Raw genomic sequence first — 19,926 nt, 5'->3', positions numbered from 1 at the left:
ACCACAATTAGAGATTGACAGGTATGATGTTGATGTTTCTGAGTGGTGTCTGAAAGATCATAATTGGGAGTTCAACATCCAAGGATACACATTGTATTGAATGGATAGGCAGATAGGTAGAGGGGGTGGAGTGGCTCTGTTTGGGGGGGGGGGGGGAAATGAAATCAAATCCTTAGAAGGAGGTGACATAGGATCAGAAGATGTCGAATCCTTGAGGGTAGAGTTAAGAAACTAAGGGTTAAAAGGCCCTGATGGGAGTTATATACAGACCTCCGAACAGCAGCCAGGATGTGATCTACAACTTACAATGACAAATAGAAAAGGAATGTAAAAAGGGCGATGTTGCAATAATCATTGGGGATTTCAATTTGCAAGTAGATTTGTAAGTAAATCAGGTTGGTGCTGGATCACAAGAGATGGAATTTGAAGAATGCCTATGAGATGGTTTTTTAGAGTACCTTGTGGTTGAGCCCACTAGGGGAAAGACTGTTCTAGATTGGGTGTTGTGTAATGACCCAATTTTGTCTAGGGAGCTTAAGGTAAAGGAATCTTTCAGAGGCAGTGATCAAAATATGATAGAATTCACTATGCAGTTTGAGAAGGAGAAGCTAAAATCAGATGTATTAGTATTACATAGGAGTAAAGGGAATTACAGAAGCATGAGAGAGGAGCTGGCCAAAGTTGATTGGAAGCAGATACTGCTAAGGATGACGGCAGAACAGCAGTGGCAGGTGCTTCTGGGGGAATTTCGGAAGGCACAGAAATGATACATCCCAAAGATGAAGATAAAAGGAGCATGAGGCAACCGTGGCTGACGGGGAAGTCAAAAACAGCATGAAAGCAAAAGAGAGGGCATTTATTGCAAAAATTAGTGGGAAGGCAGAGGATTGGGAAGCTTTATATTAAAAAAAACGAGAAGATGAAGTCAATAATGTAAAATAAGATACAACAAGTTTTTTCAGGTACCTTGTACATAAAGAGTAAAAGGAATGTGAGAATGGATATTGGACTGCTGGAAAATGACGCTAGAGCAATATTAATAGGGGACAAAAAATGGTGGACAAATTGAACAAGTATTTTGCAATAGTCTTCACGTTAGAAGTCACTAGCAGAATGCAAGAAATGTGAGATTGTTGGGGCAGGATTGCTTTTTACTAAGGAAAAAGGTGCTTGGAAAGTTGAAAGAAAGTAGATCAATCACCTGGACTAGATGGACGATACCCCAAGGTTCTGAACGAGGTAGTTGAAGAGATTGTGGAGGCATTAGTTATGTGCTTACAAGAATCTCTAGATTTGGGAATGGTTCCTGAGGACTGGAAAATTACATATGTCACTCTACTCTTTAAGAAGGTAGACAGAAGAAAGGAAATTATAGGTAATTAGCCTGACTTAAATGGTTGGGAAGGTGTTGGAGTCTATTACTAAGGGTGGCTTTCGGGGTACTTGGAGATGCATGACAAAATAGGCAAATGTTAGCATGGTTTCGAGGGGAAATCTTGCCTGACAAATCTTTTTGAATTCTTTGAGGAAATAGCAGGTAAATCTTCTTGAATTCTTTGAGGAAATAACAGGTAAGTTAGACAAGGAAGGATCAATAGATGTTGTTTATTTGGATTTTCAGAAGTCATTTGAAAAGGTGCTGCATGTGAAGCTGCTTAACAAGTTAAGAACCCATGGTATTACGGGAAGGATAGTTGCAGAAGATTGGTTGACTGGCAGGAGGCAAAGAGTGGGAATAAAGGGAGCCTTTTCTGGTTGGCTGCTGGTGATTCGTGGTGTGCCCTGGGTGAATGTTGGAACTGCTTCTTTTCATATTATATGTTAATGATTTGGATGAAGGAATTAAAGGCTTTATGGCCAAGTTTACAGATGTTACGAAGTGACAGGTTAGGTAGTGTCGAGGAAGCAGGGTGTTTGTAGAAGACTTAGACAGGTTGGGGGAATGGACAAGGAATTGCAATTGGAATATATTGTACGGAAGTGCATGGTCATGCATATTGGCAGAAGCAATAAAGGTGTGGACTATTTTCTAAATCAGGAGAAAATTCAAAAATGAGAGGTGCAAAGAGACTTGGGAGTCCTCGTACAAGATCCCCGAAAGGTTATCTTGCAGGCTTAGTCAGTGGTAAGGAAGGCAAATGCAATGTTAGCATTCATTTCAAGAGGACTAGCATATAAACACAAGGATGTAATGCTGAGGTTTTATAAGGCATTGGTCAGACTGCACTTGTGAGCAGTTTTAGGCCCCTTGTCTAAGAAAAGTTATTTATTTATTATTTTCCCCCCTTTTCTTCTCTTTTTTTTCCTCTCTCTGTCCCTCTCACAATCACTCCTTGCCTGCTCTCCATCTTTCTCTGGTGCTCCCCTCCCCTTTTCTTTCTCCCTAGGCCTCCCGTCCCATAATCCTCTCCCTTCTCCAGCTCTGTATCCCTTTTGCAAATCAACTTCCCAGCTCTTAGCTTCATCCCTCCCCCTCCTATCATTTCAGACATCCCCCTCCCCTCCCACTTTCAAATCTCTTACTATCTCTTCTTTCATTTAGTCCTGACGAAGGGTCTTGGCCCGAAACGTCGACTGTACTTCTTCCTATAGATGCTGCCTGGCCTGCTGCATTCCACCAGCATTTTGTGTGTGTTGCTTGAATTTCCAGCATCTGCAGATTTCCTCATGTTTGCACTAAGAAAAGATGTGCTGGCATTTAAAAAAAAAAAAATTGGATAGGTATATGGACAGGAAAGGAATGGAGGGTTATGGGCTGAGTGCAGGTCAGTGGGACTAGGTGAGAGTAAGCGTTCGGCACGGACTAAAAGGGCCGAAATGGCCTGTTTACGTGCTGTAATTGTTTTATGTTATGAGGTTATATTGGATAGAGTCAAGAAGTAGTTAATGACAATGATCTGGAGAGGGTCCAGAGAGGTTCACAAGAATTATTCCAGGAATGAAAGGTTTAACATACGAGGCACATTTGAATGCTCTGGGCCAGGACTCACTGGAGTTTAGAAGAATGAGGGGGATCTCATTGAAACCTATTTAATATTGAAAGGCCTGGATAGAGTGGATGGGGAGAAAATGTTTCCTGTAGTTGGGGACTCTAGGGCACAACCTGAGAACAGATGAGGGGGAATTTCCTTAGCTAGGGGGTGGTGAATCTGTGAAACTCATTGCCACAGATGGATGTGGAATCCAAGTCATTGGGTATATTTAAAGCGGAGGTTGATAGGTTCTTGATTAGTAAGGTCATCAAAAGTTACAGGGAGAAGGTAAGAGAATGGGGTTTAGAGGGAAAGAAATCAGCTATGATAGAACAGTGAAGCAGACGCGATGGGACAAATGGCCCAATTCTGCTCCTGTGATCTTGGTGATAGTGAGATGCTGTTATTTCAGTTTTGGTCACTGTATTATAGGAAGGTTGTAGAAGCTTTAGAGAGGGTGTAGAGGAGATTTACCAGACTGCTGCCTGGATTAGAGAGCAAGGCTTATGTGGAAACATTGAGTGAGCTAGGGGTTTTCTTATTGAAGCAAAGGAGGATGAGAGGTGATTCGATAATTCAACATTCAAAGTGAATTTATTATCCAAGTGCATTTATGTTACCACATGCTACCCTGAGAAATGTTTCTTTGTGGACATTCACAGTAAATACATATGAGTACAATAGAATCAATGAAAAACTACTCACAAAGATGGACTAACACTCAATGTGCAAAGGACAAATTGTGCAAATACAAAAAGAAAAACAAAAATAATAATAGATAAACAAGTGATAAATAAAATTGTGATAATGATTTGTTATGTCTTTGAAAGTGAGTCCATAGGTTGTGAAATTCAGTTCAATGATGGAGTGAGTGAAGTTATCCACTCTGGTTCAAGAACCTGATGATTGAAAGGCAATAACTGTGCTTAAACCTAGTGGTGTGGGACCTAAGGCTCCTGTACCTGCTTCCTAATGACAGCAGCAAGATGAGGGCATGGCCTGGAAGATGGTGTCCTTGATACTTCTTTCCTGCCACATTGCTCAGTGGTGGGGAGGGCTTTACCTGTGATGGACTGGACTGGGCTATACACCAGTTTTTGTAAGCTTTTCTGTTGAAGGGTATTGGTGTTTCCATACCAGACTGTACTCTCCATATGCTATGTACCAGAGTATATGGTACACCCTCCATATATTGAGAGTGGTATATGGAGAGTATACCTGTCAGTATGTTCTCCATGCACCTATTGAAGTTTGTCAAAGCTTTAGATGACATGTCAAATCTTTCCAAACTTCTAAATAAAGTAGAGGCATTGCCATGTCTTATTTGTAATGACACTTGTGTGCTGGCCCAGGACAGATGCTTTGAAATGATAATGTTGAGGAATTTAACATTTCTGAGCCTCTCCACCTCATATCCCCTGATGAGCACTGGCTCATAGACTTCAGTTTGCTCCTCCTGTAGTCAATAATAAGTTCTTTGGTTTTTCTGACATTTGAATGAGAGGTTGTGCCACCATTCAACCAGATTTTCAATCTCCCTCCATGTGCTAATTCATCACCCCTTTTGATTCGGCAAGCAACAGTGGTGTCATTAACAAATTCAAATATGATATTAGAGTTGTATTTAGCCTCACAGTCATAAGTAAAAAGTGATCGAGGTGTGTAAGATGTTAGTGATTGATAGAATATACAGCCAATGCCTTTTTCCCAGGATGAAAATGGCTAATATGAGAGGTCATAATTTTAAGGTGAATAAATTTACAAAGTAAATAATAAATTTTCTTTGAACTTTAAAAAAGCAATGGATCAATTACCGAGCTGTATTCTACTCTTCCTTGAATAAAGTAAATTTATTTTCTAAATGTGTATATGTTACTATAGCCCACTTTGAGATTAATTTTCTTGCAGGCGTTATAGGATAATATAAATACAATAGAATTTATGTAAAACTATACATAAACAAGCAAAGACTCTCAAACGACCAATGTGCAAAAGAATGTTTAGAACATGAGTTGCAAACAGTTCTTGAAAGTGAGTCTGCAGTTTGTAGAATCAGTTCAGAGTAATGCTGTGTGAAGCTGTCCACATTGGCTTAGGAGCCTGTTGGTTGTAGGGTAATAACTGTTCCTGAACCTGAAGGCTGGATCCTAAGGCTTTTATACTTCCTGCCTGATGATAGTCGTGGGAAGAGTGTCAAGCACACTGCCCTATGCAATTCCAGCTGCTGAGATTTCCTGAAGTTAGGATTATTGGCCTTCACTAACCCTAGCCATAAATCACAGATCATGGACGTGATTTGGGACCAAGTTGCAAATTACAGTATATGTATCACATACAACACAAAATAATAACAATATTAATAGATAAAAGTATTCTATAGATGTACAAGTTGACAGAAAGTGCATATACAACATGCAACAGTATTATTATTACTTGTACAGTCATATATAATGTGTACGGGGTGGTAGCAGGGTGTTCCGAAGTCTCACAGTTTGGGGGAAAGAAACTGTTAGCCTTGTTCTTGTACTGTGGTACCTTCTGCGCAACGGTAGGAGGCCAAATAGATTGTGAGAGGGATGAGGGAAGTCCTGGATAATGCTGGGGGTGCTGCAAACGCAGCACTTCTGGTACATGACCTGGCTGGTGGTGGGGAGAGAGATCCCAGTGATTCATTCAGCAGTCCTCAATCTATTGCAGGGTTTTGGCATCAAATGCCTTGCACTGAGGTACGAAAAAGAATACAAAATATGCATTAAACAGTAAAATACTGCAAAATACAGATATGCAATAAAACCACCTACTTATATACTTGAGGAGGAGGTGTTGTAGAGTCTTATAGCCACAGGGAAAAAGGATCTCCTGTGGCATTCAGTGGTGCACCTCAGTGGAATCAGTCTGTTACTAAAGGTGCTCCTCCATTTGTCCAGTATGTCGTGGAGGGGGTGAGAGGGATTGTCCATAATACTCTGTAGCTTCTGCAGCATCCTCCTCTGAGACACAAACACCAGAGAATCCACTTCCTCCAGAACAGAACCAGCCTTCCTGACCAACTTCTTCATCTTCATGGCGTCAGCTGCTCTCACCCTACTGTCCCTGCAGACTACAACGTAGAATAGAATGCTGGCCACCACTGAGTTGTAGAACATCTGCAGCATAGAACACCAGACATTGAATGACCGGAGCCACCTGAGGTAGTACAGTCGGCTCTGTCCCTTCTTTTACAGAGTCCCTGTATTCTTAATCCAGTCTAGTTTATTGTCCAGGTGAGTTCCCAGGTATTTGTAGTCCTGGATGACTTCTGCATCCATTTCCTTGATGGAGATGGGAACGCAGCGTGTTTTCACCTTCCTGAAGTCCACCAGCAGCTCCTTTGTCTTAGTGATGATGAACTGCAGGTGATTCAGCCCTCAGCACTCAACAAAGTTGTCCATCATTCTTCTGAACTCAGCCTGTTGACCCTGGCTGATACAGCCCACAGCTGCCAAGTTGACCAAAAACAAATGCAGGTGCAGGACTTTGAGTTGTATCTGAAGTCCGAGGTGTAGACTGTGAACAGGAAGGGAACAGGACAGTCCCTTGAGGTGCCCAAGTGTTGCTAACCACAATGTCTCATACACGGCTCTACAGCCATCTGGACAGATACTCTTTAATCTGGGACACTGGTGTAGCATCCACCTGCATCTCTGTGAGCTTACTTCCTAGTAAGGCAGGTCGTATGGTCCTAAAAGCACTGGCAAAGACAAAGAAAATGATTCTCACAGTGCTGCCTGGCTCATCCAGATGGGTGCAAGCCCATTGAAGCAGGAAGATAATGGTGCACTCGACTCCAATATATGGTTGGTAAGCAAACTGCAGAGGGTCCAGTGATGGATTTATGATGGTCTGGAGGTATGTCAGGACCAGTCTTTCTAATAATTTCACAACTTGTGAGGTCAGTGCCACTGGTCTGTAGTCACTGGGTGTGGTGGGACCTGTCTTCTTATAATCAGCACAAAAAGCACAATAAGTTAAAAATGTAATAAATATAAAAAATATATAGCTTAGTACATAGATTGTCCATAAAGTGGCTCTAGGCACTGTACACAAGGTGACTGATGGGAAATGATTTAGTAGTGGTTGGGGAGGGGCTGTAGAGGGGTGGGTTAGTAGGTGGAGGTGGTGATCAGCCTTGGTGCTTGGGGAAGGGAACTGTTTTTGAGTCTGGTGGTCCTGGTGTGGATGCTACGAAGTCTCCTCCATGATTGGAGTGGGACAAACAGTCCATGAGCAAGGTGGGTGGGATCCTTACTGATGTTACTGGCACTCTTCTGTAAATATGTCTTTGATGGTGGGTAGGCTGGTGCTGGTGATGCATCGGGAAGTTCTGACTATCTATCATAGAGACTTCCTGTGCTAACTTCAAAAATTGTGTTTCTAGCAAATACTTTCCTTCTAGATTTGTGTAGCACTGCACAAGTTAAAGTGATGCACATTTCTGCACAGCGCCACAAGGCTGGTCATATTGAATGAATGCAGGATTCATCCATTTTGTATTAATGATGTGACACAGTGAACAGTTGCAATGACCAAAGTTCCAAACTAATATCATAGTAACGTGTGATTCATCAAAATGAAGAATTGGCATTGGTATTTTCAATATATAAAACATTGCTGTTCTCAATCATGGATCACTTGTCAGTGGGTTGAGCTTTGCTTGCATTGCACAAAATGATCAATGCTGAATGAGATCCATTGTGTCAGCAGTTTGTTCATTAGTGAGACGGGAATAGCAAACAAATCTTATAAGCATGTCTTCAAAAGTATTTTCCTAATGTTGGGACTCACAGGAAGCCAGTATGTCTTATCTACTTGGCACCATCTATACCTCGGACGTCAGCTACAACCTCGGAGTCTTGCCATCTTCAGAAGTTTTCTGATGACTCTGCCATAGTTGGATGCATCAGCAAGGGAGATGAGGCTGAGTACAGGGCTATGGTGGGAAACTTTGTCACATGGTGTGAGCAGAATCATCTGCAGCTTAATGTGAAAAAGACTAAGGAGCTGGTGGTGGACCTGAGGAGGGCTAAGGCACTGGTGACCACTGTTTCCATCCAAGGGGTCAGTATGGACATGGTGGAGGATTACAAATACCTGGGGATACGAATGGACAATAAACTGGACTAGTCAAAGAACACTGAGGCTATCTACAAGAAGGGTCAGAGCCGTCTCTATTTCCTGAGGAGACTGAAGTCCTTTAACATCTGCCGGATGATGCTGAGGATGTTCTACGAGGCTGTGGTGGCCAGTGCTATCATGTTTGCTGTTGTGTGCTGGGGCAGCAGGCTGAGGGTAGCAGACACCAACAGAATCAACAAACTTATTCGTAAGGCCAGTGATGTTGTGGGGGTGGAACTGGACTTTCTGACGGTGGTGTCTGAAAAGAGGATGCTGTCCAAGTTGCATGCCATCTTGGACAATGACTCCCATCCACTCTATAATGTACTGGTTAGGCACAGGAGTACATTTAGCCAGAGACTCATTCCACCGAGATGTAACACTGAGCATCATAGGAAGTCATTCCTACCTGTGGCCATCAAATTTTACAACTCCTCCCTCGGAGTGTCAGACACCCTGTGCCAATAGGCTGGTCCTGGACTTATTTCCACTTGGCATGATTAACATTATTTAATTATTTATGGTTTATTTATGGTTTATAGTGCTATATTTCTTCACTATTCTTGGTTGGTGCAGCTGTAACAAAACTCAATTTCCCTCGGGATCAATAAAGTATGTCTGTCTGCCTGTCTTTGGCTGATGTATTTTCCCCATTTGCACATTGGTCTCTGCAAATATTAAGGATGAATATACACAAAAGTTCACCTAGCCATCTTAATTGTCCACTTGCAATTCTGTTGCAGGGCAGACTGTTGATATCATCCAATAGGTTATAGGTTGCTTAGCTCTTTATAGTTTGCTGCTTGTATTGTTGAGCATACGTGTAGCTACGTGTTGTAGTCTCACTAGATTAGTGCTTGTGTTTAATATCTGATTCTACACCTTTAAAGCTGAGTTGGTCTGCTAGCTTGAGAGATGGACAGGCTAAGTGGAAAGGCAAGTTGGAATATAATTCGAGGGAGTGCAGCAGAGATTCACTGGGTTGCTGTCTGGAATGGAGGCAATGAAGTGGACCTGTTATTCTGCCCTTTTTCCTATTCTGCCCTTGCTCAATAGTTGACCCATTTTATTAAGCTAGGCAGGTGGGTAGATTGCAGCCCTGTGTAGTTGTAGTTTGAAGGCAGTTTTATTGTTCGCCAGTGCATTACAGTATGCAAGAAGCTGAGTAAAAAAGCAGTACTCTGTGTTCTTATGAAAGATAGATTCAAATATTGATTAAAATTCCTTTGACTCCTAACAAAGTGCTTCAAACTAGTAGCGACTAAATATACAAAGGATATAAAAATGGCCTGATGACGAAGGTTAATTTCTTAACAGTGCAATAATAAGTAGTCAACAACAGCTATGAACTTACAAGTAAGCAGTGAGATCTGGTAATTAGAAACAAAATAACAAACCATATCAGGAAAGACATAACACCTATATTCTTGACTTTGGAAAAATGAAAGGGAGGTCTCATTGATATACTCAGCAGAGATTTGACATAGTGGACGTGAAGTTAATATTTTCGTACTCAGCTGTCAATGTAAAGGTTCAGCCAATCAAGAGAAATTGGGGGAAAAATTCTTTACCTAAAGGGTGGTGAATCCTCTGAAATCTCTTGAAGAGAACAACAGATATTCAGGATGGATAGAAGAATTATTAGATGACAAGGGGTATGAAATTCATGCAAAAAAGAATGCTTAGATAAAAGATCAACCATGAACATACTGAATGGTGGTGCAGCCTCAAGAGCCCAAAAGCATGCTTGCTTCTGTTTCTTATATTCTTTATAAAATTTAACTCTGTTTTACACTAACCTTGGAGAGTTTTGAATTTGACAGAAGGAAAGACTATGATGATCCTGTATTAAATTAGTTTGTGTACCCTGAGTTTGCCTGTGGCATAAAATTGCTGATAATTTGAAAAGCAAACTGACAATTTCATTTATACCGGTAAGAAAGAATATACAATAAATTTATTTGGACTGTTCTTTTTAGGCTGCAGGAAGGCTTAGTATTTAAATAACTTAATTCCATGTCTCCTTTGAACAAAATGAATATTGAATAAGGTTATAAACACAAGAAATTCTGCAGATGCTGGAAATCCAAAGCAACTTACACAAGAAGCTGGAGGAACTCAGCAGGTCAGGCAGCATCTATGGAACAAACAGTCAATCTTTTAGGCTGACACCCTTTTCAGGACTGGAAAGTTATTATTAGGTTTATAGGTTTTGAATTTAATTAGCTAAATAATTTCTTTTCAGATTGTATCAAGCAAAGTGCTTTATTTTGCTTTCCCTATAAATATTTTTCCTTAAATTTCAATTTTGGAGATATCTTTAGAAATGTATCCTAATATTTTGTAATTCAGCTATATCAAACTGTATTTTGGTTATCTCTTTATTGTCTTCTGAATAGGTTAGTTCTCAAGACCATCCCACTGCAGAATTGTTCACCACAAATGTTGGAGATGCCTCAAAGAGACTGGAATGTGTTGATCCACTTCAAACATTAACTCCAAGTGAGAGGCAGTGTGCAGAAACTATAGTTAGCATGGGATACTCCTGTGAGAATGTAATCAAAGCCATGCAGAAAAGAGGAGAAAACCTAGAACAGGTAAGGATATGCATTTTTTTTCAAGGTTCAATGCAGGACAAAATTTATCTCTGTGCTCTTTTCAAATAACAGCTGGATCAATTTGTTGAATTAATTTACACCAGACAAATGATTCAGCTCATAAGAGTGAAAGCGATTGTTTCTCTTCATTTAGGTTCTCTTTGTTGATGGGGATGGAATTTGCCAGTTTTTAAAGGAAATTGACATAGTTCAATAGTCTTATGTGTTTTGAAGTAAGTGGATAGAGTATCTGCGGTATAGGTAGCTATTTGATATATCTTACTGGCAAAGAATCAAATGAGTTTTCATGGATGAACAGATTAGGAGTAGTGCTGGGTCTTTAAAATTCTGTTTGTAACTTGTGCATTAAAAGAATTGTAAACTAACACTGTAATGAAGAAAATATCTGGCCTATTCCATCGATACTTCTGATGGACCTGTTGTGTGAGGTGCAGGTATATTCATAATTTGAATTTCCATAGGAAATTTATTCAAATATCTTGAGTGTTTTATTATATTATTGCTCAGTTAGTTAAAACTGATCACAAGATTATTTCTGAAGAATTCCTTTTTACCACATGAAATTGATAAAATTGGTCAGGTAAGTTGGCCTGTGTTTGTCCTGTAACACATCACTTGTGATAAAATAGAATTGTTCCAATGTTCTGAGGAAGGTCATTTGCTTGAAATATCAACAATGTTTCTCTCTTTGCAAATGCTCATTGTCCTTTGAATATTTCATATTTCCAGCATCTATAGTAGTATTTTGTTTTATTCCCTATCTATATGTGAGGTTCATCTGAAACTGCCTATAACCCACTGTTACACAGCACCATATTTAGATTATTTACCAATGCTGATGAAGGGTCTTGGTCTAAATCATCAACAGTTTATTTCCCTCCATAGATGTTGCCTGAATTGCAGAGTTCCTCCTGCATGTTCAAGTTCTAGAACAAGTTTATTGTCATTCAACTATTTACATGCAGTACTGTGCAAAAGTCTTAGATCTCAAGTCCGGCCATGAGACACCAAACAAGGTCAATTGATTTGTTAATCATTACAGAATATCTCTCTGATGCTTCCTGCTCCCCCCCCCCCCCTTCCTCTTTTCCAACTATGATTCCCCTCTCCCTGCCCCCTTCCCACTCTCAGCCCACAATAGAGACTCATATCAGAATCAGGTTTTTTCCATCACTCTCGTATGTCATGGAATTTGTTATGTTTTTTTTTGAAGCAGCAGTACAGTGCAATACATAAAATTATTACAGTTCTGTGCAAAAGTCTTAGGCACCCCTGCTAAGACTTTTACAAAAGTCTTATCTGCCTAAAACCTTTACAAATAAGTCAAAAAGTAAACAGTATACACTACTGGCACTTTATATGTGAAAGGGTGAAGGGATCTGGGTGGTGCCAAGGAGTTCAGTAGTCTTACAGTCTGGGGGAAGAAGCTGTTTCCCATCAGAATAGTTCTTGTCCTAATGCTACAGTATCTCCTGCATGATGGTCAGGGTACAAAGAGATTGCTGGATGTTTGGGAGGGACCATTGACAGGGCTAAGGGTCCTGCATTAAGTAGTGCTTCTCATAAATATCTTGGATGGGTGGAAGAGATCATCCACTCAGCAGATGATCCTCACAATTAGTGTGTGTTTTTCCTTATTTAGATTATTCTCTTTCAGGAGAGACAGAATTGGCAGTAACTCCAAATTAAGTCTGAATGATAATTACTTAAATATTGAAGAGCCAAAAGCATTTTGTCTTTACCAGAATTGGCAGCCGTACAGTGCAGAAAACAGGCCTTTCGGCCAACTATACCCAGGTAAACCAGTGTACCAATCCAGACTAATCACATTCACAGCACTTGGGCTCTTGGTCTGTACTTTCCAGTTTGTCAAAATATTTATGTAAAATAGTAGTATAGCAAAGGAACAGGTACATCATTCCACAGGACCTTTGCCAAACTAGACTAATCCTGTCACACATAGAATATAAGAACAGGCTCTTTGGACCACAGTGTTGTGCTGAACCAATTAAATTAGTAATCAAATGGCCAACCTGGCAAATCCCTTCTGCCTACAAAATGTCCGTATCCTTCCGTTTCCCCTACATTTTAAACTTATCTTAAAAGCCCTAAATGTACCTGCCTCTACCACCACCCCAGGCAGTGCATTCCAGGCACCCACCCCTCTTTGTGGTAATTAAAGAAACAACTTGTCCCTCACATCTCCTTTAAGCTTAACCCCTCTCACCTTAAATGCATGTTTTCTGGTATTAGATATTTCAACCCTGGGAACAAGATACTGTCTGTCTATTCTATGTGTGCATCTCATAATCTTATAAAACTCAATCAGATCTCCCCTCAGCGTCCGCCACTCCAGCGAAAACAGCCCCAGTTTGTCCATCCTCTTGTTGTAGCACTTGCCTTCTAATCCAGGCAGCATCCTGGTAAGTCTCTTCTGCACCCTCTCCAAAGCCTTTACATCCTTCTATAATGGGGCAGCATGCTACATACCTTCCTAACCACCCTATCAACCAGTGTAGCCACTTTCAGGGAGCTGTGAACTTGGACCCCAAGATTCCTCTGCTCATCATCACTGTTAGGGTCCTGCCCTTAACAATGTACTGTCTCTTTACATTTGACCTATCAAGGCGCAACACTTCACATGTGGCCAAGTTAAACTCCACCTTGCTGTTTCTCCACCCATATCTGCAGCTGATCTGTATCCCACTGTATTCTTTGCCTGTCTCCAATGCTATCTACAGTAGCACCATTCTTCGTGTGTAAATTTACAAACTCACCCACCTCTGTTTTCATCCAGGTCACTAACAACAGAGGTCCCAGTACAGCTCCCTGCAGAACACCACTAATCACAGACCTCCTGCTATAACTACCGTAGTCCCTTCGATCACTAACTTCTTTCTTCTATGGGCAAACCATTTCCAAATTCAGACAGCCAATACACTATGAGTCTCACGCATCTTAATCTTCTGGATAAGCCTCCCATGACAGACTGTACTAAAACCTATCATATCTGCTTCCACCGACCCTGCCCCACAGCACATTTTAGGCATCCACCACTCCCTGTGTAAAAAGAAAACTTGCTTTGCACATCTTGTTTAGACTTCCGCCACTAATTAGACTGGAAAATGGACTGACAACCTATCCTTTCTATGCCCCTCATAACTTTATATACTCCTATCCAGTCACCCCTTAGCCTCCGACACTCCAGAGAAAACAATTGGAGATGTCCAACCTCTCCTTATGGATGATGCTTTCTAATCAGGCCACATCCCAGTGAACCTCTTCTGCACCCTCTTCAAAGCCTCCATGTCTTTTTCATAGTGCAGCTACCAGAACTGCACAGTACTCAACTCAAAGTTTACACAAATGTAACATAACTTCCTGACTGTTATAGTCAGTGCCTGGACTGATGAAGGCAAAAAAGCTCTATGCCTTCTCTACCACACTATCTGCTTGTGTTATCACCTTCAGGAAAGTACCCAAGTGTATCAGTGCTCCTAAGGATCATGCTACCTTATATGTGTCCTTTCCAAAAAGCTACACCCCAATCCTTGCACTTTGCACTAAGCTCAACTCCTTAGCACTTTATCGTCCATTATGTATGCCCTCCCCTTATTAGTTATTCCAAAGTGAATCACGCTCTACATATCAGGATTAAGTTCCATCTGCCTTTGCTGTTGGTGCCAGAATGTTGACAATTCCTACCCCCACCCTCCATCTGCACTTACATAGCTGCTATTTGTTACACCAGCCGGAAGTTTCTTGCTCCAGATCCTGACATTGTCAGTCTTTTTGTCACTGATATGCTCTGCTTCATATTACCGACCCAGTTTGCTAACTTGCCTTGGATCTCATAGCTCTGACCTTTTTGGGTATGTTTCTTAGGTGGGACCTTGTCAAACTCCATATCAACTGTACTGCACTCATTAATAAATGTTGGTACCTTATTAAGCAGGTTCAGGAACAGTTATTACCTCTCAACCATCAGGCTCTTCAACCAAAAGGGATAGTAACTTCATTTTCCTATTAATGAAATGTCCCCACAACCTATGGATTCACCTTCAAGGACTTTTCATTTCATGTTCTCAATATTTATTGCTTATTTATTTATTAGTATTATTCCTTTTTGTATTTGCACAGTTTTTGTGTCTTTTGTACAATGGTTGAATGTCCAAGTTGGTGTGGTCTTTCATTGATTCTGTTATGGTTATTATTCTATTATGGACTTGTTCAGTATGCCCGCAGGAAAATGAATATCAGGGTTGTACGTGAGAATTTTTGAAATGTACTTCAATCATTCAAAGACTTTCTTCATTAAAATGTTTTTTCACTCCTTGGCCTGAGTCACTCAACCACAGAATATTATCATTCCCTTTCTGTCAAACTCCAATGTGTCAATAATGTCATGTAACAGATGATATAAAAAGTTAATTTGATGCGAGAGAATGATACTGTGGGAACACAAGACTGCAAATGCTGGAATCTGAAGCCAAAAAAACTGCTCAGGGAACTTAGCGGGTCAGATAGTATCTGAAGAGGTGAATGTACTCCTGACGTACAGTGTTAGTCTGTCCAGTCCAGATGAGGATTTTTGAGAGGGTCAGGACTCCTGGCCTGGACTGGACAGAATAGCACTGTAGCTGGAATTTGTTATTCTACTGCTACAGAATTGTGATCACTATTTCACCAATATCACAATATGCCTGCTACATTAATTTTCATATCTTCCCTGACGCCCATTCTTATTTATCTATTGTAGCTGGTAAATGTGTACATTACTTCTTTCTAGAAGATGATTTATTGGAGGAACAATAGCTGGTTATGTCCTACAGCCCGGCTATTAGTAACAAATAGTACAGACGAAAAGATGTATTCACCCCTCGTAACTGCTTCTGTTGAGCTATTCGACCTGGTCTCGCCCTAATAAAGATACTCCCTTTATCCTGTCCACCCCCTCTGCCATTCCAAGCTATCATTGAGCCTAGTCCCATTGACCTCCACCATCACCATAGCCTGCCCATCCATGTACTTATCCAAACTTCTCTAAAGTGTTGAAATCAAACCCTCATCCACCACTTGCACTGGTGACTCATCACACACTCTCACCACCCTCTGAATGAAGAAGTTCCTGTTCCTCTTAAACTTTTCACCTTTCACCCTTAACCCATGACCTCTAATTCTAGTCTTACTGAACCTCAGTGGAAAAAGCCTGCTTGCATTACGCTATCCACACCTCTGATAATTTTGTATAGCTCTGTCAAATCTCCCCTCGGTCTCCTACACACGGGGAATAAAGTCCTAACTTATTCAACATTTTTCACTTTTTAGCTCCTCAAGTCCCAGCAACATCCCTGTAATTTTTTTCTGCACTCATCCAATGTTATTTACCTATGGTGACCAAAACTGTATATGATGCTCCAAATTAGGCCTCATCAACGTCTTATACAATTTCAACACAGGATCCCAACTCCTGTATTCATTACTTTGATTTATGGAGGCCATTGTGCTAAAAGCTCTCTTTATCATCCTGTCTACCTGCGATACCACTTTCAAGGAATCATGGATCTGTGTTCCCTGATCCCTCTGTTCTACTACACTCCACAGTGCCCTGCCATTCACTCTGTTAGTCTTACCCTTGTTTGTTCTCCTGAAATGCAGCACCTCACACTTGCCTGCATTAAATTCCATTTGTCATTTTTTTCAGCCCATCTTTCCAGCTGGTCTGGAAAACCCTTGATAACCTTCCTCACTGTCCACTACGTCCCCAAACTTGGTGTCATTTGCTTATGCAGTTTACCGCATTATTGTCCAGATCATTGATATAGATAGCAAACAACAGACCCAGCTGTGATCAATGTGGCGCACATCCAGTCGAAGTAACCATCCACTGCCATTCTCTGGCTTCTTCCCCAGAGCCTATGTCAAATCCAATTTGCTACCTTATCCTGAATGCCAAGTGACTAAACCTTCTCAGCCTATCTCCCATGCCCTTATCAAAGCCCTTGCTATTGTCAGTGTAGGTCACATCCACTACATTTCCTTCATCAACTTTCCTGGTAACCACCTTGAAAACCTCTATAACATTGGTTTGATGTGACCTACCACACACAAAGACATGTTGAGTATCCCTAATCAATCCCTGTCTATCCAAATATAGTGGATTCCAGTTAATTGGGACACATTGGGTGAGTACATTTTGACCCAATTAAGTGGCTATCCTAATTAGCTGGTTTCATGGAAATAATTAAAAAGCCTTAAAAAAAAACCCAAAATAATTTTAACTGAGTAACAAATTATGTATTTAAATGAAATACAGAACAAATTAGAACAGTAACAATACTACTTCAGTATTAAGAAAACTGTGTTTTAGTTCCTAACAACTTTTCGACAGGAATTCATCCAGTGTATGCTACTGTGTTCTTTTGAGTGACTGTAATTGAACAAAATCAGCACAGACACCTAGTGTAGATGATGGACTGCCTTCATACAATGCCTTCTACAATTGCATCTTCCCAATCTTCATTTTCATTGCAACATTCAAGATGATTGTCTATATCTTCAAGGATTTTTGTAATTCCTAACTTGCTGAAGTAGTAAAATTGTTTCATTTTCACCCCTAGCCGTTTCTGGTATTTCCAAGCCTGAATGTTTGAAACCGCAGTGTTGCAAAATAGTTCTGAATCGCCTTGCTCCTTATTTCTTGCCATCTATCAGTGACAAAAATCACTGCTTTTTGAACACAGTTACACATGACTAACAATATTTTAAAAACTGTTTGCTGTAACAGCTACACAAGTTTATACGACTGGCGCTAGTTACAAACTTTTCGGCAACAGTCTCCTGTTGCACTTAAGTGACTTAGTGTCCCAAATAAGCAAAGTGAATCCTGGCTACTTTCTTGATTAGCTTTTGTTCTTTAAGAGTTGTCCCAAATGAGTAGCTGTAACTTGCCAACTACTTATTAGGCTCTTTAGCCTATAATTTCTCAGTTTATTGTTGGAGACTTTCTTAAACAACAGATTAACATTAGCTATCTTCCATCCTCTGGCACCTCACTCATAGCTAAGGATGTTCTAAATAGCTCTGCTAGGACCTCTGCAATTTCTGCACTAGCCTCCTTACAAGGTCCAGGGGGACATCTTCCCAAGGCCTGCAGATTTATGCACCTTAATTTGCCTCAAGACTGCAAGTGTTGCTTCCTCTTTAATCCATAGAAAGTCATGACCTCAGTGCTGTTTTAGCTCACTTCTATAGACTCCGTGTCTGTCTCCCAAGTAAATAAAGATACAAAAAGATCAATTTATGGCCTTTCCCATCTCTTTCAACTCCATGAATAGATCACCATGCTGATCTTCAGGAGGATTAATTTTGTCCCTTGCTATCCTTTTGCTTTTAATTTATCTCTAGAAGCCCTTAGGATTCTCCTTCACGTAGTCTACTAGAGGAACCTCATGCCTTCTTTTAGCCTTCCTGCTTTCTCTATTTAGTGTTCTCTTGCATTTTTATACTCCTCAAGTACCTAATTTGTTCCTTTCTTGCTTGTACCTCCTTCTTAACCAGGGTCTGAATATATCCCAAAAACCAAGGTTCCCCTAAATCTGTTAGCCTTGCCTTTCGTTCTGACAGGAAAATTACCAACTCAATGTGGAACAAAGTTTCACTAAGCTGATATTACTTTGAAATAAATATGTCAGGAAATCCTAATTAGACATCTTAAAATTCATGTCAATTTCTAGAAAATCTTTGTTTAACTGTGTCACCAAAATCATTTAACATGATTTATATATTTGTTGCCCTTGCTTTGTATCATTTCAAAACTGTTGAAAAGAAGTTCAGCTTTGAGTTTTTGCCTCTTCTTAAAAATTCTGTAATTTTTAGAGGATGTGACAGCAGTGAAATTTGAAAAAAGCAATTTAAGATATTAGTAAGAGTCAGTAAAATTCCTTTTTATTGATTTTAATGTAAAATTTGTGCTTACAAAACATTTCTGTGATTATGGAACAATTCTTGAAAGAAAATCACCTTTATTTCCACCTTTCCAGGTCCTTGATTACTTGTTTATTCATGGACGACTCTGTGAGCAAGGCTTTGAACCAACACTCGTAGAGGAAAGCCTAGAAATCAATCAGTGTTCAGAGCCAAAGGTCAGTTGAGCTTTTCCTTAATTGCTTATTGTATTTATTTTCATATCTAATAAGAAATTTAAATTTGTTATAATTTAGAGGCAAGGGTCCCATGCCATGTGCTGTGAAACTGAATTTGTTAAATTTAGTTAATTCATGGCATAGAGGGTGTACAGGAGTGAGATATATCAGCTAGTTGAGTGGTGTTGGAGCAATAAACTTGCAGTCAACATCATTACTTGCCACTACTTAAATTCATATGATGCTGTAAAATAGTTGGACACATGTTGTGCTTTGGCTAAGTAACCAAATCTAATCCAAAAGATAGACTTCAACGAAGCTTTTGATAGTGGAGGTTACTATAGGAACACTTGAGGATTTTCCAAGAATAGAAAAAATATACATAATTGATGTTAGTGAGCAAGAGCAAGGATCTGATCTCTTGTGAATCACTGATAAAATCTGGCTGCGTGGTTCCATAACAACAGCCTCTCACAATGTCAGCACGACCAAGGAGCTGATTATTGATCTCAAGGGATGGAAACAGAGGTCCATGAGCCAGTCCTCATCAGTGGATCAGAGGTAGAGAGGGTCAGCAACTTTAAATTCCTTGGTGTTATTATTTAGGAGGATCTGTCCTGGACCCAGCATGGAAGTACAATTATGAAGAAAGTACAGCAGCACCTGTACTTCCTTCAGAGTTTGAAAAGATTCAGCATGACATCTAAAATTTTGACAAGCTTCTATAGATGTGTAGTGAAGAGTATATTGACTGGCTGCATCACTTCAGTAAGAGCGTCAGCGATTCAAGTCAGAATAACTGATGCCAAGATGAAGGAAGGCATTTTTGTTGGTGCACAAATCAAACAGGTTATTAACAACAGGCAATTTGAAGACATTCTAGAGGTACCAAAGAGGGTTTTTTTTTTGTTTCTCGGGTAACTTAATTCCTGAATATTCTCAATTCTTGTGTATTCTACAGATGTGCAAGAGAGATGCTTGATTACTATTAATTGTCTAGTGAGAAACCTGCTCTATCACCTTTCTCTTGCCTTGCAT

General features: G+C 40.3%; 1 protein-coding gene across 4 annotated transcripts in view; it reads left to right on the top strand.

Moving 5' to 3' along the window:
* Positions 1-19,926, top strand: part of ubap1 (ubiquitin associated protein 1) — a 57,236-nt gene that overhangs the window by 34,479 nt on the left and 2,831 nt on the right. For all 4 annotated transcript variants that reach the window (XM_073064206.1, XM_073064205.1, XM_073064203.1 and 1 more), the window contains exons 5-6: positions 10,526-10,723; positions 18,787-18,888. In XM_073064206.1, the coding sequence (XP_072920307.1) occupies positions 10,526-10,723; positions 18,787-18,888 (300 nt within the window). The remainder of the gene's footprint in view (positions 1-10,525; positions 10,724-18,786; positions 18,889-19,926) is intronic.

This window comes from Hemitrygon akajei, chromosome 13, assembly GCF_048418815.1.
Source record: "Hemitrygon akajei chromosome 13, sHemAka1.3, whole genome shotgun sequence".
Lineage (NCBI taxonomy): Eukaryota > Metazoa > Chordata > Chondrichthyes > Myliobatiformes > Dasyatidae > Hemitrygon > Hemitrygon akajei.
This window is presented reverse-complemented; position numbering and strand designations above follow the sequence as displayed.